The 25,773-nt window shown below is 44.3% G+C and overlaps 1 protein-coding gene across 1 annotated transcript; it reads left to right on the top strand.

Moving 5' to 3' along the window:
* The first annotated feature begins 5,470 nt into the window (after positions 1 to 5,470).
* VSIG10L2 (V-set and immunoglobulin domain containing 10 like 2) lies at positions 5,471 to 25,066 on the top strand. Its single transcript, XM_044668982.1, has 12 exons — positions 5,471 to 5,543; positions 7,953 to 8,300; positions 8,639 to 8,914; positions 12,400 to 12,675; positions 13,505 to 13,753; positions 14,126 to 14,386; positions 19,206 to 19,496; positions 20,115 to 20,411; positions 24,152 to 24,274; positions 24,589 to 24,613; positions 24,721 to 24,788; positions 24,972 to 25,066. Exons 1-12 carry the CDS (start codon positions 5,471 to 5,473, stop codon positions 25,064 to 25,066), a joined length of 2,382 nt encoding a protein of 793 aa, XP_044524917.1.
* Positions 25,067 to 25,773: the final 707 nt, after the last annotated feature.

Here is a 25,773-nt window from a genome sequence, read left to right as displayed (position 1 = left end):
GAAGGACTGCAGAAGAGGAAACATATAAGAAAAACAACTGCTTGAACGCATGGGTCAGGGTGGACATGACTGAGGGTGTAGACTCGAAACTACCACACCAATGCAACTACCAACAATTTGGAAATTGGTCTTGTTCAAGGACACATGACAAAACTAGTGGAAACGCGCATCGGCCAAGGTTGGGGGGGAGGCCGCGGGGGGGGGGTTGAAGGGGAAAGGGGAGCATGAATCATGTAACCATGTTAAAAATGAATATTAATAAATGTTAAAAAAAAATTAAAAAAAAAAAAGAGTTAAAATAATCAAAGGCTATAAGAATGATTATGTATTAACACACCTGGGTAATAATCCCACGGAGCTCAGCACTCCTCAGATTGGAAAGTGGAATCTTGTTGTAGGCTCCACATTTTATCATTGACAAACAATAGAATGCATAGAGGCAGAAATCTAACTAGGAGTTCTGATGGCCAGGGCAAATCTCACAAAATGCAGCTGTGGTGAGCAGCAGGAAAACTGTTCCCAAATCAAGTTTTTCAGACTGAGTTGATTGATTAAGAGTCCTTGGAGAGATGCTTCAGCCCATGAGGCATAAAGCCCTCCTAGACACAGAGAGATCCTGGAGTATCCCATGAAGAACAGATAGAAAATCTAAAAAAGTAAAGCTGTTGCTGAGGAGGAAAAGAAGTAAGGTGAGGTTAATCTGTGCACTGGCTAACCTAGGTGAGGTGAAAACAGCATTTCATCACTTCTTAGTCTAAGTAGTTTTGCTAAGTAAGAGCAAAACGCAACTTTTACCTGCTAATTCAAGTGTCCTCTAAATCTTAGTGTCCTGGGAGAAAACCTCCATTCTCACGCCTTAGTTGCAACATTTCCAAGAGCAACATGACCACCATGGTCTTTTTCCTTGACCCTCAACATCAGACAGGTCAGCATTCCTTAAGCACAAGCACCCAGCTTCTAGGATAGTCCCTAGCTCTGGCCAGCTTAGAGGGCCTGCAGTTCAGCCTCAGTCTCTCCTAGTTCACCTGGAGAGGGAGTCCTAGCACAAAGGGAGAGGGAGGGCATGATGAGGGGCCTTCTGTGGCAGGTATGGGAGCTCCAGACTCTGTGGAGAAAGCCAAAGAAGGTGCAAGAAAGATAAAACATTGGAGAAGCTGACTGCAATTGTTAATGATCCTCTTGACCTCTCTTGACCATCATTTGGCCCCAGTAGGCAAGAGCCAGGCCCTGAGTGTTTGTGGCTGATTAGGAAGCCATTACTGGGCAAGTAAAGGAGTTCAAGAAGCCTAGAGTGGGAATACAGAGTGTGGAGAAGTTCCTGAATGTTTATGGAGTGAGACTAGAATGCCAAGGAGTACATTTGTCCTTTGAAACCTCAAGGCTCCTGGGTCAAGAATGAGTGAGAGAACGAGTCTTGAACTGGAGGCAAATGGGAGGAGTGGGTCCTGGGGCAGGGGACAGGAGGCAGGGGGTAGGAGGCAAGGGGCAGGAGGCAGGAGGTGGGTACCCCAGCCTGAGGAGCCAGCTGGAGACATTAGCTGGCCTTGGCTGTGAATGAGGGCCCTGAAGGAGCAATTTGAGTTCTGAGGACAATGATGACGATTCCTGGCAGATGTTGAGAAACCTGAGGAACATAATTTCAAGGGCTAGTCATCTCTGTCCTGGAAAGGAAAGTACCCGAGGGTTAGGGTGGAGATAAGCAGACCCTGAGCCAGAGAATTAGAAAGTACATGAGAGTGGGCCCCAGTCAGCAGAGGAAGCATGTAGGGAAGAGGCCGAGCTCCGTGTCAGAGCTTCCCTCTTGGCTTGTCCAGGAGTTTTGTTGTAATAACAACAATAATACATTACTTTTTTTAAGGTTTGCCAGGACCTTGACATACATATTTCATGTGAGCCTCACAACCACCTTATGAAATAGGCACTCTAGACATTTTTGTCTCTATTTTCCAAAGAAGGAGATTAAGTCATTAGGCTCCCCATTCTACTTCTAAAAGCAGTGGCCTAGCAAAGAAGATTCTGCCACTGACAAGGTCCTGGGCCTTGGGCCTCGGTCCTGCCAGTCCACTTCCTAGAGAATTCACCTCCTCCTCAGAACTGAGGCAGGGGTACTTTACTTTTGATCCTAGGGCTATCATCTTTCACCACCTTTAAAACCTCTGCTCACAAGCCTCCTCCCTAGCCCTCCCTCTACTCCTCAAGAACTCAGAACTCGCAAGGGTAGCTTCCTAGGGGTCCCTGACCCCTGAGCCTGCTTGGCTCTTGGTTTCAGAGATTTGTGTCACCAGATATCTAATTGCCTTTTTCCTTTCTGCAGCTGCCACAATCACAGGATACTCAACCTAGCCTGTGTTCTCTTTTACCTTTCTTAACCCTTGTAATCACATACTCCTGAACTTGAGTAAGGATTAGATGTTTTTATCTACAAGGAAATAGAATATATATTAATGAAAAAATAATGCACCAAGGTAAAAGAATTACAAGTACAATAAAAGACAAATGAATGAAAAGCAGTTTAGTATGGTGGGGAAAGCCCTGGCCCTAGAATTAGGAGAGCTACAGTGAAATCCTGTTTTTGACACTTACTAGCTCTGTCACCATGAGTCAATCTCTTTACTGCTGTCTCATATTCATCTACAAATTTTATAATAGTATTCACATTCCCCACCTCACAGGGGTGTTGGGAGGAAAGTATTTTATAAATCAGGAGTCAGGAGTTCTTAAAGTCATGGATCCAGTAACAGGAGAGCAGGTTTCTATTTAAAGAAGAGGCAGAGCACAGCTTTTCTCCCTATTTCCCATCAGTTACTCTGCTTTTGGACTTTTCTGGAACCTCTAACATGGCTTTTTTTTTCCAGGCACCCCATCATTGGGAAATCTCTATCTGCTGCAAGATTGCATAAGCCAGGTAGATTCCCTGTCTTCTCAGTTTTCTTTTATGTGTGGTCTTCCTCCATTAGATTGTAAGCTCCTGGGACCTGCTTTGTATTTGCTTACTTAGCACAACGCCCAGTACATTGTTAGTTGACCCTTAGTAAATGTTTGTTGACTGACTCCTCCTAATTGGGCTGTGAACAGAATTCTAGGGGGCCATGAATCCAGATGGGGGAAAAGCTACATCTTTATTTTCACTAACCTCTACTTGAAACCTAGCATTTCTTTCAATTATTCAAAAACATTATTCTGAAAGGGAGCCCCAAGACTAACAAAGGAGTCCAGGATACAAAAAAAAGTTAAGAACCCTAACCTTAAAACACTATATATTTTGTCAAAGGTTTTTTCAGCATCTATTAAGATAATCATGTGGTTTTTGTTGGTTTGCTTGTTGATATGGTCTATTATGTGAATGGTTTTCCTTATGTTGAACCATCCTTGCATTCCTGGTATAAATCCCACCTGATCATAATGAATAACCCTTGTGATCACTTACTGGAGTCTTTTTGCTAGTATTCTGTTTAAGATTTTTGCATCTATGTTCATTAAGGAGATTGGTCTGTAGTTTTCTTTCTCTGTTTTTGATCTACCTTGCTTTGGGATAAGTATCTTTAAAACACTATATAAATACAAATTGTTGTTACTATTATAAGTAAAAGGAAACTCTCCCAGGCTGTGCTATCTAAGTTGTACACTATTCTATCTCACTACAATTTCCCAGAAGGCACAGGCAACAACTCATGGCCCTCAGGGAAAAATGGTGCTTCTTCCCTGGAACTTTCCCAGAGCTCAGAACCCCTCTTCAAGATCATGTTGGTATTTGGGCATGCTAGATGGCACTCACTAGTCCCCAATTGTCTCTTAGCCCATTGAGTAGCCTCTTGACTGGGGAATATTCCAACCCTACTTCAAAGTAGCCAGATTCGGAATAATCTTGATTTGATCTTGTCTCTAATACTGACTAGCTGTGTGTCTGTGGATACTTAACTTGTCTGATACTCAGTTTCTTCATGTGTAAAATGGAGTAGATATTGCCTGTACCTTCACAGAGTCCAAATGAGATACCAGTGTAGGATGCTTTGCAAACCTTAAATCATTAGGGTTTATTTGAAGTTTTTTGTTGTTTTTCAGTAAAATCACGAACTTCCCTTCTCCTCCTCCCCAAATTAAGGAATAGACTGAACAGTAGAAATAAGTATTTACATCAACTCAAAACTCAAAATAACTCCAGCAAATACCGAAGTCAACTGAATAGTGCACAAACTCTCTCTTTATAGGTTTTCCTAAGGTGTCACTCATTTGCTAAATCAGACCTTGACTCAACACACACTCTTGCCAGTTATCTTTCCACCTTCTTTGCCAATACCTTGAGGGGGTGCAAAGCCAGGAGGGAAAAGGGGTTCTTCAGAACTTAATGTGGGGATCTAAAAGGTCTTTAGCCATGGAGATACCCTGTAAAGGGTCAATAGGGCTCAATAGAGCCTAGAGAATTCAAGGGATGCCATAGTGAACATCTCTGTTGTCTTGGGGAAGAGTGGAGTCCCAGGTTACTCAAAGCAAAAAACAAGATCCGGTAGCTCTGATCTGAACCCAGCCCACCCCATCGACCTCTTTCTGTCTATAAGAGGAAAAATACTTGCCCCTTTCCCATTCCCCACCGAGCACTCATGAGTAAGTGGCACACGGTCAGACACTAAATCCCCTTTCTCTTCATAGTCCAGAGAGCTCACCATCTCAACTTGCTCCTAGGAATATTATATCCCCTACAGAGGATGGAAAAATCTGACCCTATCTCCTTTTGCCATCCAAATAGGATTCTCCCAGGCCAGCTGTGCCTTGGTATCAGAATCTCAGAAAAGGAAGCAGGAGGAAAGATATATCTCTAGACCTTCTAGGCAGACCCAGTCCGTTCTCTTTCCCCTTCCCAGGACCATGCCAACTTGGGGTCTTTGGAAAGTAGCAGTGGAGAGAAAGGGTGAAGAGGAAATCTAAGGACTAACAATTCATTATAAAAGGTGACCAAAATGTAATAGAGACATAGTAGTGCTTTATTGTACATCAGAGATACATGATACCTGTCGCTGGAGAGGCTAGAGAGGGGATTCCTATATTGGGCAGAGAGAGGTTGTACTAGATGACCTTCAAGTTCCCTTCCCATGCTAAGATTCTGTGACTCTAGAAGAGCCACTTAATGTCAAAAGGCAGGGCATCAGGTAGGCATGGACCTCTCTCCTTAGACTTCTCTCAGACCTTGACCCTTCCCCTCTCTTACCAGTGCCCCTGGCCCCTTCCTGAATTATGGATGGTGTGAATAATCTGGCATAAATAATTCACAATGAGTCCAGCCCAGAGAGTAACAGGAGAGCAGGAAGAGTGAGGTGGGTATCCCAAGGGGCTGGAGAAGGCAACCTGAGCTCATCCCCCAAGTCTCCTGGGGTCTGGTGTTGGGGCTGATTCCTAGGACTAGGGGCAAGAGAGCCTAGGATGGGGAGTAGAGCCTGAAGTTTTGTAGCTGAAGTTCCTTGGGAGTGATGGAGCCATGGCTGATGGGCTGGCCAAGTACCTATACCTATCTCTCTGCTTCTTGCTGCAGCTCCCTTTGCAGAGCTCAGGTGAGTGATGATCAACTTCCCTTCTCCCCAAGACATAAATTTTCCCCAAGTTCAGGCCGTATTCTATCTTTTGCCCACCTGGCACCATCTCCCTTTCCTTGATCCAGAATCATTACCACCATTTGTTAAAACTTGCCTTTCATATTCCATATGAACCAAACAGATCTGATGGGAGCACCTCAGCATTTGGTAGCCATACTTTGTATGGGACCACAGAACAGGTGGGTTATGGATTATTATTCCTATTTTATAGATGAGAAAGCTAAGGCCCAAGGAGGTGAAAATACATCCCCAAGGCCACATTAAGTATCAATTAAGTATCAATCAGAGAACTCATGTCTTCCAATTCTCAGTCCAATATTCTTTCCATAAACTATGGGTTCATCTTCACTCTTCTTGTGAAATGGGTACCAGGATTTGACTTGGGATATTATTCCCTTCCCTTTCCCTTTCCCTTCCCTCCATCCATATCTCATTCATTCTTTTCTCTACTCCACACTTCCATTGCTTGTTCTGTGCCTTGGGAGAAAAGACCATGGAAATGATGTCACTGAGGACCCTTTCTTGGATCCTTCTCTGAGGATCTCAAAGCTCTTTGTAGACAGGCAGTCTAATTGATACTTGTGACTTAGGAGGAAGGGAAGGGTAAGGACTTTAAGTGGAGAGCTCAAAAGGGGGAAATGGCTTCCACAGGAAAAGGATAGGAAATACCTTTTTGCTCTACACCTGAAGTTAGAAGCTATGAGGGAATCAAAAGTTCAAAGTCAGAGTTTAAAGCCTTTTTGAGGAAGTTGGGGGAAGAGAACAGACTCATACCTCAACAAATATTCTGTTAATTATTAAATTGAGGGCACTTATACTATGTTTTCCCTAGAGCTGTGATGGAGATGACACCAAACCATCTCGTTGGGAGGTAGGAGGCAAGGGGCTAGGAGGAATATGGGGGATGAAAGGCTTCCCATTCAGCACTATAATTGGTTCCCGAAGATCTCAAGGTCTTTAAATGGAATTTGAATAACCTTTTAGGCATGTCGGAGGAGGATTTCTTTTTCAGGTAGAGGCTGGACAAGATGACTTCTTAGGTCTCTCCCAACTCTAAGATTCAGTTTTCTCCAGGCATTGGCTACTAGGTAGACTCGTTATAATACAATTTTATTTTTAAACCCTTACCTTCCATCTTGGAGTCAATACTGTGTATTGGCTCCAAGGTAGAAGAGTGGTAAGGGCTAGGCAATGGGGGTTAAGTGACTTGCCCAGGGTCACACAGCTGGGAAGTGTCTGAGGCCAGATTTTAACCTAGAACCTCCTGTCTCTAGGCCTGGCTCTCAATCCACTAAGCTACCCAGCTTCCCCCTATAATACAATTAAAAAAAACCCTTACATCTTAGAATCAATACTGTTTATTGTTTCTAAAGCAGAAGGGTGGTAAGGGTTAGGCAATGGGGGAGGGGGGCGGTTTAAATGACTTGCCCAGGGTCACACAGCTTGGAAGTATCTGCAGCCAGATTTGAACCTAGGACCTCCCATCTCTAGGCCTGGATCTCTACCCACTGAGCCACCTATCTGCTCCCTCCAATATAATTTTAAATGCTCCTCAGGAGTCCTATAGTTCTTACTATTGCCTCAAGGGAAAAATAAGGGAAGCTTTTCCAGTAGCCTAGAACTACTGTGAAAGTTTCTTTAGAGAGGAAGCTTTCCCTGAGCACCTGCCCCAATAATTGTCTTAAAACTACCACCATCAGAGAGTTCTTGATGTCTAACTTAAATCTTTCCCTCTTCCATTTTAGTCTTTTCCCTCTAGTTTTGGTCTTACAAGATCTACATAGTAGGAAGCAGGAACATACATTGAGAGAGCTAGAAGGGAGCGTTAGTGATCATCTAAGTCAGACTTTCTTAATCTTTTTTTTTTTTTTTGTCATGGACCCCTTCTCAGAATTTTTTGAATGCACAAAATAAAATAGGATTTCCAAGGAAACTGAAGATTAATGACAATAAAGATGTATTTTTTCCTATCTAAGGTCTCAGATCCACTGAAATCTATCTATAGGTCCCAGGTTAAGAGCCCTTTATCTTGGGTCAACAATCTCTTCATCATGCAGGTAAGGAAACTGAGACCCAGAGGTTAAGTGGCCTGGCACACAGAAAGCTCAAAGCAAAATGGAAAGATGAATCCGGGTTGTTCTGACTTCTGACCTTGGTGTTAAATCATGTTGCCTCTAAGGGAGCGGAGAAGAGGATTTGCCAAGGATTTTATAGAAGGGATGCTTCAAGGAACATTGAAATAGATAGTCTCTGAGATCCCTTTCCAGTTGAAAATTATTTGAAGCTATGATCCTAACATTCCAGCTAAGATATGCTGCCAACCCAACAGAACCCATGGGCTCTGATTTGTCCTTTTTCTTCCCCCAGGTGAACCTCTCCCAACTCTAAGTGCTCCATCCAGGGAGGTGCCTATCAAAGGAATAAAAGGAGATTCCCTGGAGCTGACATGTGCCTCAGTTTCTACTCCTTTGGTGGTCTTTTGGAGCTTTACCCCACCAGGTTCCCTGGTCCCCCAGCCTATAGCTGTCACCAATGGAGCTGAGGTCAAGGTGGAGTCAGGGGCTCTAGCTCTGGGGGCTGTAAGCCTGAGGAACAGTAGCTTGGTGTTGGAAGGACTTCGGATAGCAGCCCAGGGGAGGTTTCTATGCCAGGCCTTGTATTCAGCTGGTGGAGAACTCCATACTGCCTATTCATACATCATTTTGTCTGTTTTGGGTGAGTAGGAACATGAGTCCAGAAAAGAAAAAAGAGAGACTGTTCTAAGATTGCTGCTCATCTGCAATTCTATCTTAAATGGGCTTTCATATTATTTACATTTATTTGCACATGGTTCATTTAGTTGCCCTACTTACAGTGGATACCACCCTCCTATCCCCTCCCCACCAGTCTCTAGAGTAAGAAATGTTTGAAAACCAGAACTCTGAGGACTAGATTATGGAGGGGAGGAAGCTATAATTGTGGGATAGAAGTAGGCAGAAGATACGGGACAAAAAGAGGGGACCGAGCAACAGACTCCTGCATCTGTAATGAAAGAGCTCCTTTCTTTCTCCCAGTGCCTGTGTCCAAGCCCCAGGTGCGCCTGAGTAGCCCGTCCCCAGTGGAGGGAGCATCCCTGGTGGTGGCATGTGTGATTCGAGAGGGCACAGGACCTGTGTCTTTTGCCTGGCAGCATCAGGAGCCTCAGGGATCTCAAGGGGCTCTGACTGAGAGAACTGAGCAGTCACTCCATTTGGAACCTGTGAATAGAACCCACACTGGCTGGTACATCTGTAGTGCTCAAAACGAGGTCAATAGACTCAACAGTGAGAGAGTCTACCTCGATGTCATCTGTAAGTCGATAGCTCCTGAGGGGCACCTATAGGAGAAGGTCTTGTTCTTTCTCAAACCATTACTCCCACCCAAACACTAGTCCTGAGAAACCTTCCTCTCAATGTCAGTTATCCCAGGGAGGAAGCCTAGGTAATACTCAAAGGGATGATCTTCAAGGAAGTCATTCATTAATTTCATTCATTTATTCATTCATTCATTCATTCAACCAACCAACCAACCAACTAACCAATGAATCATACATTTACTAATCACCTACAATGGACAGCATGGCACTGTACTAGACGAGGAGGTTAAATTTATTTTTATTTGAAAACTTTTATTTAATTAATTAATTTAGAATATTTTCCATGGTCATATGATTCATGTTCTTTCTCTCCCCTCCTCCCACCCCCTCCCATAGCCAACGAACAATTCCACTGAGTTTTACGTGTCATTGATCAAGACCTATTTCCACATTATTAATATTTGCCTAGAGTGATTGTTTAGAGTCTACATCCCCAATCATATCCCCATCAACTCATGTGATCAAGCAGTTGTTTTTTGTTTGTGTTTCTACTCCCACAGTTCTTTCTCTGGATGTAGATAGCTTCTTTCTCATAAATCCCTCAGAAACGTCCTGGCTCACTGCATTGCTGCTAGTAGAGAAGTCTATTATGTTTGATTGTGTCACAGTATATCCATCTCTGTGTATAATGTTCTCCTGGTTCTGTGAGGAGGTTAAATTTAGTAGGAGGATAAATTATATACACAAATATCTATAATACAAAGTCAAACATGGTAAGCGTCAAAGAGAGATGTGACCACAGTGTTGTGAGAGTCCCGAAGTGGAGCTGGGATAAGGGAAAGCTTCGTAGAGAAGGTAGAGTTTTGAGCCAACCTTCATCTGGCAGAAAGGCACGAGAAAAATATAAGGAAATGCAGAAAAAGAGGAAAAAACACTGGGCACCAGTTGACAGAGATATTTAAGAGCAGATTAGCTTAAGTCAAAATTGCAAAGGAAGGTTGGCAGGGCCATCAGATCAGCAAATTAGATCGTCTAAAATCTAAAATAAAAAAAAATCGTCTAATAACAGTACAGAGTAGAAGGGTCTGCAGGCAAAGGGATCAGTTCCAAGTGGCCCCAGGACACTCTCAGGCTGTGACCCTAAATCATCACCCCTATAAGGTCTCTGAGGGCAGGAACTGTTTAATTTTTTTTTGTCTTTTTCTCCCCAGGACCCTGCATAGTACTTGGCACATAAAGGGACCTTAATAAATGGCTGCTGACTGACTGATTGATGAGGTCCCCTCCTCATATATTGCCTGCTTGGAGATACTTTGTTAAAACTGGATGTTTGAATGGGCTTGAGGGTGATTAGCCTGAGGTTTCGAGAGCTAAACTAAATACTATGGAGCAAAATCAATCAATCAATATTTATTAAGTCCCTACTATGAGCTAAGCATATAAAAAGAGGCAAAAGACAATCCTTGCCCTCAAGGAACTCACAATCTAATAGGGAAGAGAATAAGAAACCAAATAAATACTAATCTGTGGTATATAAATTAACCAGGAAATGATTATCAAAGAGAAGGCACTAGGATTAAGAGGGATTGGGAAAGGCTACCTGTAAAATAAGGGATTTTACTTGGAACTTGAAGGAAGTCAGAGAAGTCAGTAGTTGGAATTGAGGGTCAGGCAGAGCATTCTAGGCATGGGACAAAGCCAAAGGAAATGCCTGGAATCATAGATGGAATGTCTTATTCATGCAACAGCCAGGAGGTCCATGTCACTGAATTAGAGAGTATGTGGCAGGGAGTAAGATGTGTAAGAAGCCCGGAAAGGTAGGAGAGGGCAAGGTTATGATAGGCCTTGAATGACAAGCAGAAGATGGAAATACAAGCAGAATATGGAAAGAGAGGACCTGGAAGTTGGTGAATAAAAGAAAACCATGAAAAGTTCAAAGGTTTGAGATCAGAGTTCAAAGTCTGATGAAAGATGGAGCTTTTCTGTGAATGCTGGTGAACTGTATGGTTCCATGGTTCAGAGACTTCAGAGAACCAAGTGTGGGGTGCTTATTTGCACTGATTAATATGTGGAGGGTCTAAGAAACAAGAAGAAAAGGAATTTGCTTTTTCAGGGACCAGGAGAGCTTAGAGACCGCCACCTTGGGTTGATCCAATAAATCATAGAACCAGACAGGGAAGGCCAGGAAGTAGCAGGATTCAGGGAATGAATGGAGGGATACAACAATGTACATCTGTTCTGTTCAGACTATAACTAGAGAGTTGTGTTCAATTTAGCACCAGATCTTAGTGTGTAGAAGGAATTTCATCCCCTCCCTCTCCTGGACTGCTGACCCAGTCCATCCCATTTTCTACATGCCAGTGCTGTGTCCATGAACATAAGATAAAAGGGTTTGAGTGGAGCCCACCTGGGTCTTTTTTGGCTCACTACTTCTTGTAGCAGGGAGGGGGGATGGATGGAGAATCCTACAGGGTGAGCTACATGTGGTCAGACAAAGTAAGAAAGAGACTTTAAATCTATGCTTGTCTATCTTTTCTAATTCAAGTGATTATTAATAAACATTATAGAAAATAAGAACTTGGAAGATATTCAATTTAAACCTAACATTAGGAAGTACATTAATAAACTGGAGAAAATCCAGAAGTGGGCAACTACTATGGTGAAGGGCCCTCAAAACGATATCATATCCATGAGAATAATATGATCTATCCATTGAAGAAACCGAGGATACTTAGCCTAGAGAAAGGAAGACCTTGGGGGCTTGGGATGAGGGGGAGAGAAGATGAGACATGACATCTGTTTTTCATATTTTTGAAGCATTGTTAATTTGGTAGCAGGATTAGATTCCTTCTCTTTAGCCTCAAAGGGCAGAACAAGGAGAACTATCTAGAAGTTTCATAAGAGCAAATTCAGGTTCATCGTAAGGAAAAATCTCTTAACAATTAGAGCCATCCAAAATATGGACATTGGTTGATTCAGGAGGTAGTAGATTCCCCCACTTATTGAGCTCTTCAAGCGAGGGCTATGGGACCACTTATAGATGATGACTCTGAAGTCTCTTCTGTCCTGGAGATAGAGCCACAAAGGGTCTGTAAGGAATATTCAAAACATTATTTCTAAGCAGGACAAAGCTGAACTCTGCAACTCTGCTCTATATATGTTATTAGCTTCTCATTTGTAATTTTATACCTTGGTCAACCCTCACCCTGGTAGTTAAAGGGGATTCATTACGCTCAGGTCTCATGTGTATACCTTACCTTCAAAGGGGATAGAAGAGAGAGATAGCAGGTCAAAGCTATAAGCCCTCTGAAGGAATCTCCACAAGGTAGTGAAGATTGGCAGGGCCATTTTTCATCACACACACACACACTCATTCCTTCCAACTTCTATCCAGCTCTTATTGACTATATTCCCCCAGCCCGACTTTTCTGTGTTGTTTCCTGAGGAAGGGACCTGATTTTCCCTCCTTTCCCCCCACAGATGGTCCAGACGAGCCCATCATCAGAGTGGAGCCTTTGGCAGTTAGTGAGGACAGCTACTGGGCAAGTGAACGGGAGGAAGTGACCCTGAGCTGCCTGGCTCCTTCCAATCCCCCCAGCCGCTATGTGTGGCTGCATGACCACATTCAGGTCTATTCTGGGCCCACCTACATCATCGCTCGTGCCCACCAGTCCCATGCTGGCCACTACACGTGTCTGGCCCACAACAGCTACTTGGATACCCACACTCAAGCCACAATCCAACTCACCATCTTCTGTGAGTGAACTCAGAATAGACCCAATTGTTCTTCTATTCAGTCCTCTAGAACCTGGCAGATGTAATCTAGCACCCCTCTTGCCTTTCTAGGATCTCATTTTATTTCTCACTCCTGCTGCTACAGGGATTTCTAAGTTTCACTTCATGGGCTTCTAGACCCACATATGTGCACAGTCCTAAATTAGGGTGGGCCTGAGTGCCCTGGGAACAGGGCTAAATCCTGGGGTGGGGCTGTGAATGGAGCTGTATGTTCCTAAACTTAAAGACAGAGCCCAGGGAAGGAGGAAAGGAGGCTTGAAGAGCCAAACTGAACCCCAGGAAGGTATCGGGAAGATGAGGTAGACAAAAAGGGGTGATTTAAAATTAGAGATGAGGAAGAGGATACAGAGAGATGAGTTTAGAAAATCACCCTCCTAGAGAATAATCTGCTCCATGGTGCTGAAGGGATTAGGGGCAGGGGACTGGGGGCAAAGGTCAGTTTAAAACCAACCAAAAAAGGTGTCTTGGTTTCCAGATCCACAGTTGCTGAGAAGGGGCAAGGATTGGGGACAGTTAGTGTTTGTCCTCGAATGGGAGTCCCCAGGAACTTCTCGGGGTCCTTGGGGGCTCTAATTAAAGTCTTCTCTCTAACTCCTCATTTCTCCTTTCCTCAGAATTCAGCCATGCCCTCTATCCCTCAGTGGGAATCTGGGGTGAGGGAAGGGTGAGAAATATATGCCTTTCCCTCCCCCCTAATCTTCCATTTCAGGCTCTGGATAAAGCTAGGTGGTGTGTTACCTTTGCTCTTCCCTCTCCCCCCTCTCCCCTATGCCCTAACCACCTTGCCTAGATCCTCCTCAGGGGCAGCCTACCTGTGCTGTATTCCCTGACACTGGGGCTGTGGTCCTAAACTGCTCCTGGCCTGGGGGATTCCCAGAAGCCCAGCTACATTGGGAGGGTCCTGAAGGTGCCAGTCCTTCTGCTCCTACCAACCTCACCTGGACCCATTTGTCAACCCATCTGCCCAATGGAAGCATCTTCAACTGCATTGCCCAGCATCCTGCTCTGGCTCAACCTGTCTTCTGTAGGATTACCCTCTGTGAGTGTTAAAGGAAAGGGACGGTGGTTAGGGCCAAAGGGGATAACAGTGCAAGAGGAGGGGGACAGAGGGAGTCAAAGGGCTTGGATCTCTGAATTGGAGATGGATGAGAGGAGGTGTGAAGATGAGGGACCTGGGGCTTGGGAGAGGGGAATATGATGGCTCTTAGTACTGTAGGGTAAGGACACTTTGGGAATAGCAGTTGGGTCCAACCTTGGGTCCTTTTGGTAAGGAAGCCCTGAACTTTAGGATATTCCATTAGACAATGGGGAAATGTAACCCTGGAGGAACAGGAGGGGAGGGGAGCCTCAGACCTGCTCCCTTGGCAGCTTTCCCCAGTCAAATACTCCGAGCCATCCTTTGTTCTTCCAGGGGAGCCTACCAGTACCCCAACCTGTTCTACCCCAGTTACAACAAGAGATCAATTTGTTATGTTGAGCTGTGAGTGGCCTGGGGGGCAGCCTTCAGGCTCACTCACCTGGTATGATGCCGAGGAACAGCTACTGGGCAGCAGTCGCTCCTCTCCTGCTATCCAGCTCCTGAGAGCCCACGAAGGGCTGGCTGGCAAGGAGTTCACCTGTAAGGGAACTCATCCCCTTCGGAATCCTGACCCTGACTGCAGACTTCAGCTAGGTGTGTAGCTGCTTTGGAGGAGGCTGGGGCTGGGGAATGGGTCACATTAGCAGGGTGATGCCAATAAGGGACTCTTAAAAACCCTGGCTCCATCACCCTGACATTAATCTGCTATATTCTCTACTTGCTTTGAGGTTTCAAATATTGCTCTTTTAGAAGCTGGGAGTGAATTTTTCCCCCTATCTGGCTTCTGTGTCTTCCTTTCTCTTCTCTTTCCCCTATTTATCAGTGTCAGCTATAAATGCAAGAAAACAGTTCAAGTAGATTCATTATAACAGAAAGTTCACGCAAGAATTTTTGTATCCCAGAGGCCAAAAGTTTTAGTCCAGAGCCAGCTTTAGGTAATAGGGAGGTAATGTGGCCCAGTGGAAGGATCAATGGATTGGGAGACAATGGACTTGGGGTGGAATCCTGGCTGTGCCTTGTTCTACCTATATGACCTTGAGCAAATTACTTCACTTCTACTACAGGCTTCGGTTTCCTCGTCTGTGCCATGAGAGCAGTGGACAAAATGACCTCTAAGGTCTTTTCCAGCCCTAAAGCTATAATCATATGAACAAGCAGAATAGGTGATCACTCACCTAGTGGGGTGGCAGACACTCCCCTGCTTGGGTTTCTCAATCTCCCAGGGACACCCTCCTCTAACTCTTCTCAATGCCAGATTAACTTCCTCCTACACAGTTCTGATCACAGATGTTTTAACCTTCCTGGTTTCCTTAAAGTACCAGCTAAAATCTCACCTTCCGTAGGAAGTTCTCTCCAACATCTTAATTCTAGTGCCTTCCCTCTATTAACTATTTTCTACTTAACCCCTATATGACTCACTTTGTCCATAATTGTTTTCATATCGTCTCCCCCTTTAAACTAACCGATCCTTGAGGCCAAGGACTATTGTCTCTTTTTATATCCCTAGTGTTTAGCCTATTGCCTGGCACATAGTAGATACTTAATAAATGTTGACTGATTGATTTTTCAACATTCCCCTGTCCAAAATCCTTCAATTCTATACTTAGTGAATAAGTCCAGACTTTTTAAGACAACATTTAAGACCCTCTACAATCTGCTGCTACTGTACCTTTCCAGATTTATCTCTTCCTTCTGCTCCTTCTCCTCCTCCTCATCTTCTTTCTTCTCTTCATCCTCTTCTTCCTCTTCAGATAATCTACACTTTGTCCAAACTACCCTTGCCAGTCTGGACATGCCTGTACTTCTGCCTTTACTCATGCTCTATCCTAGGTTGAAATGGCCTGCCCCATTTCTTCTTGTTGAAGAAGGCTGCAAGGCACAGCATAAATATATATATGTATGTATACATATATATATTTATAAAGCCTTCCTGATTCCCCAAACATAAGCTTCATCCAATCTCATGGCCCTTTTTATCCTGTCCTATCCTATCCTGTCCTGTCCTGTCCTCTATATATCCAAATACAAATATATTGAAAATATATTTCCTTTCCTATTCTATATATATGTATATATATAGACTTTTAAAAAAACACAAAATATCTATTAATATGTATTGTGTGATATTCTGTAAGAATCGATCTGTGGCACAATCTGTGTGTCTGTCCGTGATCAGTTAGCAGGTACTAGAAAGGTGGGATTCTAACAAGTCTTTCCTTCACTCCAAGTTCAAAACCCATTTCCCATCAATGATATCCTAGACAGAAATGTAAAGGGCAGAGGGGAATGGCAAGCTTTTACAGATTATTTTCTATAGCAGATCACATTTATTACAGACATAGTTGATTTAAGGAGTAGACAATGCAAGATTCCACTGTGTTTACATTTCCTAATTACCAAAACCAAAATTGACATTTGCCCTGATAGAGTAACATTCACTTTCCAGTTATCCTTAACCAAGCTCCCTTTTGTACATATATTAAGATAAACAGGTGGGATATTATTCCAGTATCATTCTGAAACAAATCTCTCCTTGGTTTGCCCAGGTATCTGTTCCTAACTCCATTCTATCAAGGGGTTAGGAGCTTAGTTACTAGGTGAGTTCTCTATCAATTGGCAAACGGAAATAGGCAAAGATGGGATATTCTTGCTCCTCTTCAGACTTGCCATCTATATCCAGTTGTGTAAAAGACAAATCTCTTCCATTCATATAATCTCTTCCATTTCAGAGATATGAACAGCATATATCTGACCTGAAACATTATCTGTAAAAGTGATAGTCCTTTATTGGTCATCAGTAAATTCACATGGTTAATGCACTGTGCCAGTTGGGATTCTTGAAATCTCAGAAATTTGGTGAAGTCCATGCACTAAGAATGGCTCCGAAATGGGGCAAAGGGTTCTGGCCTTTGAAGCATCAGTGACTTACTCTTGCTCAGTGTGTCCGCTGTATCCTACAGCAAGTCTTTATCTGGCACCCAAGACTTTTTTGTTAGACTACTGATTGTATATATTTATTTTTTAAATGCGTATTTATTTATTGCCAATTACATGTAATAACAAATTTCCACATAAGTTTTACAAAGTTACATGATCCAAATGCCCAAGACTTTTCTTCCATTACTGCTACCATTTCCCTTAGGTCATTCTTGTGTTGGGATAGTTGGAGGCTACATGTAAACTAGCTTTGTGACTACTAGCAAATTATTTCATTCTAAGCCTCAGTGTCCCCATATTGGCACCACTTTTAAAAACAGTGCCATTGGTGAGAAAACTCTTTGTATATTGAAAAGGATTATGAATAGTTGTTACTCCTCCTTCTACAACTATTCTCATTGCATTAGATCCCAAGTACCTTGACAGCTGAGTTTATGTCATATTTATCTTTGTATCCCCAAGACCTAATTGAAGTTGGGAGTGGGAGATAGGTAATAAAGCAGTGACGTGCCTTGAACACTCGGATGTTCAATCATTTTTCAGTCATGTCTGATTCTTCATGACCCAATTTGGGACTTTCTTGGCAAAGGTACTGGAGGAGTTTGCAATTTCCTCCTCCAGCTCATTTTGCAGATGAGGAAACTGAGGCAAACAGTTAAATGATTTGCTCAGAGTCAAACAGCTAGTAAGCATCTGAGATGAGATTTGAACTCAGGAAGATGAGTCTTCCTGACTCCTGTAATAGAGAAATAGACTTAAGAGTAGGAAAGCAGATTTAGCAAGCAAGGGCAAAACCTTGGCTGTCAGCCAAGGACATTCTGAATGGGAGGAGAGAGAAAAACTGTCAGTGCTGGTATGTGAGGGGTTTGGAGCAGAAGTCCAGCCAGTAGTGACTCCATAAGCTTGGGATCTTTGGGACTGGAGAAGCTTGAAAACATCTCTCAAGACAACCCTTGGGAGTGGAGAGTGTCTGTTTTCTGGTGGATAGTTTGCAGGCATCTTTCCCCACCTGGTAGCTCTTGGATTATTGGCTGTGTAAGGAGTTGGTTCCTGGTATCCTGAAGCCATCAAGGAAGTGACCTGGACCAGTTGTGAGAATCCCAATACCCAGCTCTCTCCCTCTAGTCCTCAGCCAAGGCTGTCAGCCTGACTTAAGTTACGTTGACAGAGAAACTTCCCCTTAGAACTCCAGTTCTTGTCAGTTAGAGATTCCTAGTTACAGATATATACCTCTCCCACTCTCCTGACCCAAATAATACAATTAAACTGTTTTATTTTCCTTCCTGTTTGTTTTCCTCTTACCTCAAAGAACCCATAGTGTGTGACTTGTTCATCTTGGTATTATTCCCAGATAGTTGATAGAGACCAGTAATCCCAACTGCCATATCTGTAGTGAAGGGTTTTCTGATTTACTCTACGCCTGATACTACACTATCCTTCTTTGGGAGTTTGATCTGTGAGTGGCAATTGCCCAAAACACCTACTGGTTTCTCATTGATTAACCCATATTTATACATTCTTATAAAACTCCAGGCCCAGTGCTCTAATTCACTGAGTCACCTAGTTGCCCTGAACATATTACACACTGAATAACAATTTATTTAATGGAATTTAAGATGTTTGCAGACATATATAAAAGAATATAAGATGTCTCCATCTTAGTACACCCTTACTAGATCAGGTCATCTGAGGATAGGTCGAAGGAATGAGGGATGCTTAGCATGAGGAAGAGAAGACTATGAAGCTGGTATGATTGAACTCTCCAAGCACTGGAAGGTCTGTCATGTCAAAGAGGGTTTGGATTCTTTGTGTTGCATTTCAAAGGGAAGAACTGGGGACAATGAGTAGAATTTTCAGAGAGGCAGATTTAGACCTTGGTGTTAGGAAAAACTTCCTATTTGTTTGAGCTATTAAGAAATGAAATAGGCTTTCCTAGGATGTAGTGGGTTCTCCTCCACTGGAAGTGTTCAGGCTGTGGCTGGACAATCATTCTGGGGAGATTTCGTAGCAAGGAGTCTTATATGAGTATGAGTAAGACTGGAGGCCAACTGCAGTGCCTATCAATTCTGAGAGTTCAAGATAAGCTCCTAATGGGTCAGGACTGTATTTTAATTATTCTTTTACCTCTCTCACCTGAGCCTTGAAGGGTCTTGCACAGTCATTATATATCATAGGCAATAAATAATGTTTGAAGAAGTAGAAGAATGACTGAATCACATGGAGGTAGTGTGGAAAGATTATCTCCATTTTATAGATGAGGAAAATGAGGTCATGATTATCTCATTTGGTTAGTAATTGTCTGCAGTGGGATCTGAAACCAGATCTGCCTCTAAATCTTGGACGATCCTATACAATAATATCGGCTCCTCCTCTTCCTCCTCCTCCTCTTCCTCTTTCTCTTCCTCCTCTTTTTTTCTTCTTCCTTCAAAAGTAGTGTTGGGTCCTGACACCAACCCTTTTTTCTATATCTCTGCAGAAGCCCCTCGGCTGATAGTTGACCAACCTCGCGTTTCAGTACTGGAGGGAAGGGAAGCGCAGCTGGACTGTGTGCTGCTGGGGGGCAGCCCACCTCCTCAGCTCCTCTGGCTGGGTCCCCAGCAGCTTCCTGTGAAGCCAAATCCTCCCCACTACACTCTCCAGCATAGGGGCCCCCGGCTCAGCCTCATCCTCCACGACGCTGACCCTGCCCGCCACAGTGGCATCTACCACTGCTTCGCTCGGAATGCCCTGGGCAATGCCAGCCACAGCATCCTCCTGGAGGTTCAGAGTGAGTGACTGAGGAGGGTCTGAACCAGACACTAGTAAATTCCTAAAGAACAGAGCTTATGGCTTTGTATGCTAGCACGTAGCCCAGGGGTAGGCACATGGGTGCTCAGTCAATGTTCCTTGAATCCAAGGGAATGGAATGGAACTGGGCCCCTCCCATCCAAGGGAAAGATAGTCTGCTCCTCCCTAAAGGTCCAAGATAGACCAGTAGAGTAAGAATTTACTTTAGAGATAATCATCTAATCATCTTTCCACCCCCTTATTTTACAGAGGAGTAAACTTGCCCTCAAAGGGGAAATGGTTTGCTGAAATTAACAAGATGGGCGGGAGGGGGGTACCTCAGATACTTCCTGGCTGTATGACCCTGGGCAAGTCACTGAATCCCATTCGCCTAGCCTTTGCCCTTCCGTCTTAGAGTTGTTCCAAGGACAGAAAGTAAGGGTTATAAAAAAAGCTTTTAAAGAAATGTACACAATTAGAAACAAATTTCCTAATAGTGGGTCCAGTAACCCCAGCTCCCGTCCCTCTGCCGGCGGGCTAAGAAGCTGGTGCGTGTGGTCACGTGCACCTCCCGCAGGCTCCCTCCTCACCTTTCTCGTCTCTCTCCGCGGCTTCTCAGGGTACCCGGCCCCGCCCAACGTCACCATCAGCAGTCTGACTTATGGGAGACAGCGGAGCGAGGTGAGGCTGCAGTGGGCCACGCAGGGCCCCGGGAACCTAACGGGCTTTATGGTGGAGCGGAGGGCAAGTCCTGCCGGCCCCGGGCCTGGAGTGTGGGAGAGAGCCGCTGCGGACATCGAGCCAGAGAGCCGAGGGCGGCGGTTGGGTGGCCTGGACCCCGGGGTGCTCTATGCCTTCCGCGTCTTGGCGCTGAATCACCGCACGGCTGGGCACCCTTCTGAGGTGAAGACGCCAGGTGCTGGGCCTCCTCTCCCCATCAAGGCATCCCCAAACCTTGCCCGGGTGCTTCACCGGAAACGCCTCACTCACGCCCCTTAATTTCCTGTTGTTGAAATAGGGGCAGCTAGACAGAGCAGTGGATGGAACGTTGGGGCCTGGAGGCAGGAAGACACAGCGCAGATCTTGTCTCGGAAGCTTACTAGCCGTGTGACCCTGGGAAAGTCACTTCACCACTTTCTGCCTCAGTTCCCCCGTTTGTAAAATGGGGATGATAATAGCACCTACCTTCCAGGGTGGTTGTGAGGATCCAGTGAAATAATCATTGTAAAAGCTCTTGGCACGGTGCCTGGCACATAGATTTTGCTATGTGAAATGCGTTGTTATTTGGTCATTTCAATTGCATCCAACTCTTCACGACCCCATTTATGGTTTTCTTTGCAAAAATACTGAAGTGATTTGCCATTTCCTTCTCTAGCTTACTTTACAGATGAGGAAACTGAGGCAAATGGAGTAAGACCACTTGCCCAGGGTCATACAGCTAGTAAGTATCTTGGGCTGGACTTGAACTCACAAAGTTGAGTCTCCCTGAATTCTAGCTGAGTGCTCCACTGTGCCACCTCGCTGCCCTTAAATAAATGTGAGCTATTATTTCCCAGATGCAGCTTCAGTTTCAGTGCCTGTCCCCCCCACCCCCCAACCTTAGGCATTGTCTCTCCCTCAGGGCACTGGAGACTCCCTCCCTCACTGGGAGGCACGGAGGGTTCCGGAGCTCCTGAGGGCCCAGGCACAGGGAGACAAAGGCTAAGGTCAATTAGATCCGAGGGGATCTGGGTGTGTGAAGCTGGCAATGAGGTAGCGCTGTGTAGCATGGTGGACATTATTACACTTGGTTAGGAAGACCTGTGTTCAAATCCCTATGAGCCATTTCATAGCTATGTGACCAGAGACAGTCACCATGACTTTGAGCTTTCATTGCCTCCCCTGTGGGGTGGTTTGTTTTGTTTGAGGAACCATGAGGAAAGCTTCCCATTCTCCACTGATGTCACCCAGCAGCTGATCTGTAATTCATATTCTTAGAGTGGAACAAAAAGAGATGCCCATGATGAGTGGAGTCTCCGCCATTGCTAGCCAGTATAAAATGAGGGATTTGAACCCAGGTTCCTCCCTTCTTGCCTTTCAATCCCCCATTCACTATCTTTGTCTCTCACTTAACAAGTAAAAATATTTCTACTATTATACCTCCCTTATAGTATCATTGTGAGATTATATAAAGGATTTGTAAACCACAAAGTGCTAGATAAATATTAGGGTAGTTCTACTCCTGCCAATGGCCTGTGCCTTCTCCCAGTTGGCACTTTAAGGCGGATTCCCCAGGGGATAAGTAAATTCCCCAAGTTCACAGTTCAACTACAACTCAGAAGCCTCTGTCAATATTTATATTTAAATGGTCAACCAGAAGATTAACTCAAAGCAAGAGAACAAAGTAAAACCGCATCAAACAGCCACCAACCCTAGGGCACATTCTCAAGTACAGGCAGTCAGAAGGAAGAGTGGATGACCAGAGTTTGTAAGTAAGAAACATGTATAGGGAGCATCCTTTCTCTCTCTCTCTCTCTTTCTCTCTTTCTTTCTCTTTCTTCTTCCTTCCTTCCTCTCCTTCCTTCTTTCCTTCCTTCCTTCCTTTCTCTCCTTCCTTCCTTCCTTTCTCTCCTTCCTTCCTTCCTTTCTCTCCTTCCTTCTCTTGCCTTTATTTTCCACCTTTCTTCCTTCTTCCTCTTCTCTTTCTTTCTCTCTTTTCCTTTCTTCCTTCCATCCTTCCTTTCTTTTTTATTTTCTTCCTTTCTCTCATCAGTGGCCTCAGAGGACCGAGGGAAGCAATAATGACCTTACAGACCTTTTCAGCTTTTAATTCTGATGACTCATTTAGGCTGAGAAGGGAAAGGAAAAGGCTGTTGTTGAAAGCAATACAGAAAAGTCTCACTTTAAGGAAACCAAGCAAACCTTTACAGTTATTAAATCAATAAAGGAGGAAATGATTATAGGAGGATGCCTGAATTGCTTCCCTCCTTAAACCTGTACCNCATCCTTCCTTCCTTCCTTCCTTCCTTCCTTCCTTCCTTCCTTCCTTCCTTCCTTCCTTCCTTCCTTCCTTTCTTCCTTTCTCTTTCTTTTTCTTTCTCTTTTTCTCTTTCTTTCCTTCTTTGGTCCTTGTGGAGTCAACATCTCTGATGACCAGGGGGCTCAGCCCAGCTTAGGGTACATGATTTGGATGCTAGGCCCTGGTGGTCTTCACTATCTCCAGCTGTGAGTGGCTGAAATTTTGGCCTAGGACACTGCTGTATGTACTATCTGAATGAATCATAACCCAGATTCTATGTATCCAGCTTTGAGCACAGCTGAAATGTTGGCCTAGGGTACTGCTATTCCTTTTAGGGAAGAGATGGAATTCATACTCTAGGACCAACAGGCTCTTCAGGCCTAACGTCTGTCATCTCCAGGGCAGGATTGTCCAACTCTTGATTCTTCCCAACTCTGCAGCTATACCATGTTCTTTGGATACTGCTATGTGCTTCTGTAGCAAGATGATATTACTAACTGGGGTGGGAAGGGAGACAAGATAAATCTCCTCCCCTGCCTGCTGCCCTCTCCAAGAGGCACAAGGCTCAAAATAAAGAAGGAACTCAACAGTTGGGTCCTCTCTACCATGGTTAATATGCTTTCCCATCTGCCCACTTCTATGAATAGGTAGGAAAAAGTCAGGGCAAGTTTACTGTCTCTGCAGATCCTTAGCTGTCCAGATTTAAGATTCTTAAAAGGTACAAATGTGCCACACCAGAGTCTCATATCCTTCCATCCTCCCTTTTGTTAAGTGGATTGAAGGGACTTAAGTGATTAGGAACATCCTGATTAAACCTTTCATCCCAACTTCAGTTATTAATTGCTATTACTAACCACAACCACTATTGCCACTAGTACTTACAACTATTACTAGTGCTACCACTACTACAATAAATATTCACTTGGTACCTGGTTCAAGGACCATACTGGATCATCTCCCCTTCTGCAGCCACAGGCAGTTCTTATTTTGGGTTTGTTTCCTTCCCTGGATTACTCTCCCTGGAGGTTCTCAGCTCTTTTTTTCCTTCCTCACCCTGATACCACACAAATACACTCACTTCTGATGTGACAAGGACTATGGGAATTCTAGAGTCTTTGACGTAGCAGATCTTTTCTTCAACCCTGAAATCCCAAAGAAATTCCAAGCTAGTCTGTTGACTCATATGGAAGAGTAGAAGGGAGATGGCAGAGACTTAACCAACAAAATAGACCTGGCTTTTACTCCCTCAGGGAAGGACCTGATCTCTTCAGCTGGGCAGTACAAAGAATACTGGGCTTGAAATCAAAAGACCTGGGTCAGAGTTTTGACTCAGTAACTTAATAACTGAGTGACTGAGGAAATTACCTCCCTGAGCCTTTGTTTCCTCATCTGTAAAATGGGGATAATATCTTTATTTGTACTATCTACCTCGTAGAATTGTGAAAGGTAAACTACTGAATAATTGTGAATTTTTCATGTGAGTTTTCTCCAAATTCCAGAGGCAGGCAAGAAGATAAATGGGAGTGGAATACCCTGTAGGTTATATAACGCTGGAGTTCTATGAACTCATCTGTTAGCTCATTGGAAGGGAGCTCCTACTAACTATTCCAAATATTGGCCCCCTGCTCATCCAATGAATCTACTCTCTCCTCTTCCAGTGGATCCTCCTTTCAATGCTTACCCTGCTGTGCTGGGTGCAGCAGGCACTGGGATGGTAGTGGCTACAGTGGCCTCCCTGCTGGTGTTCCAGTACGCTGCTCGGCACCCAGAGACTTTTCCTCGTGAGTGGGGGTTTGATAGATAGTGCCTGTTCTTGTCGACTCAAGCTAGAGTTAAACAAGGGCTGCAGGCACTCCTTCCACCCTAGCCTACTTTGTTTCCGCTATCATCTCTGTAGGCCAGCTCTCTTCTGTTCTGACTTCCAACCTGGCAGAAGGGTGGGAAAAGGACATGACAATTGTGCCTCTGGAGCTGGGCCTTCACGGCTCCTTCCTCCTTAGCCAACCCTCCCTCCACTGGATTCTTGCAGTGCTAAATGAGGGCGGAAGATGCTGTGGCTAAATGGCTCTGCTGATGACTGCTTTTCCTTTTACAGGCCTGGGCCAGCTGCTGTTCTCCACGTGAGTGTGGATTTTCCAATCAGTTGGTAGATGGGAATAAATGGACTCTCTTCCAACTGAAAGCCCAAACAGTAACTATTATCGGTGTTCTCCTTTTCCCCCTTCAGGGATAGAACCAGTGCCGGGGGGAATCGCCAGGATGGGAGGGCAATGGTGGATCCTGAGATGCAAGCAGGTGAGCACAACTCACCAAGGTTTCCCACTCTAAGCAGGAGAGGGTCCAACTGCCTCCATGAGTTTTATACCTTTGCATACACTGTCATCTTGGATGACCAGGGATTTGTTTTTCCTGAGGACCTGAGAACCAGGTGGCCCTCTGAGGTTCTTGACTCAAGTCTCTCATGTGTTCTCTCTGTAGGTGAAGTCCCAATCTCAACCACAGCCCCAGGCTCACCCCTGGAACCCAATGATACTCCTGTGAATGTTACCATTACTGTGACTGCAACACCATGAAATTCCGGGAAAGAGCGTGTAAATACAATTCAAGAAGGGGGGAGGACCTGGAAGATTCAGGGGATCAAGGATGACAGGATCCCATTTTTACTCCAGCTGATCTCATAAATTCAGAGGCATAATTGGTAAAAACAAACAAAAAAACCCAAACCCAAGTTTTCCCCCACTTTCACTTGAAAGACAAACTTCAAATGTGCCACCTACCAGTTTTAAAATTGAATTCTAAGGTCAATTCTGTCCCTAATCCGAAAGAGCTATCCCACCCCAGGGGGCAGTTACTTGGAGGATAGTGTAGGAAAGCTCCATGGGAAGGACCATAGCAAAAAAAACATTAGATGAAAGCAAACATCCAGGAATAAGGAAGAGATTCCTTTTCTACATTTGTATGCAAGTTGAGGAGGAGGAAGTACATTCCTTGGAGAAGGAAATAGAACTTTGTGAATGGAACAACTCCAATAAACCACACACAATGCTGTCATTAATTGGAAGCTATTCATTATAATCCTTGCACCATCTCACAGAATAGTTTTGAGGAAAGGGCTTTGTAAATCTCAAAGTGTTCTTGAAAGGTTAATTTGTTCAATTATTCATTCTTCTACACCAGTATAAAGTAGGCTGAAAGCGACCAGCAAAACTGCACCAAGGCAATCCTTTTACACTTTCTAATCACTATCACATTCCTGCAGCCTTTCATACCTCTCTACACT

This window comes from Gracilinanus agilis, chromosome 3 (assembly GCF_016433145.1).
Source record: "Gracilinanus agilis isolate LMUSP501 chromosome 3, AgileGrace, whole genome shotgun sequence".
Classification (NCBI taxonomy): Eukaryota; Metazoa; Chordata; class Mammalia; order Didelphimorphia; family Didelphidae; genus Gracilinanus; species Gracilinanus agilis.
This window is presented reverse-complemented; position numbering and strand designations above follow the sequence as displayed.

Bases quoted from the DNA above. Each gene is read 5' to 3' on its own strand.
- VSIG10L2 (XM_044668982.1), top strand. From the start codon at position 5,471: ATGGCTGATGGGCTGGCCAAGTACCTATACCTATCTCTCTGCTTCTTG. The intron at 8,301-8,638 runs GTGAGTAGGAAC...TCTTTCTCCCAG, and splicing joins CATCATTTTGTCTGTTTTGG to TGCCTGTGTCCAAGCCCCAG. The intron at 24,789-24,971 runs GTGAGCACAACT...TTCTCTCTGTAG, and splicing joins GGATCCTGAGATGCAAGCAG to GTGAAGTCCCAATCTCAACC.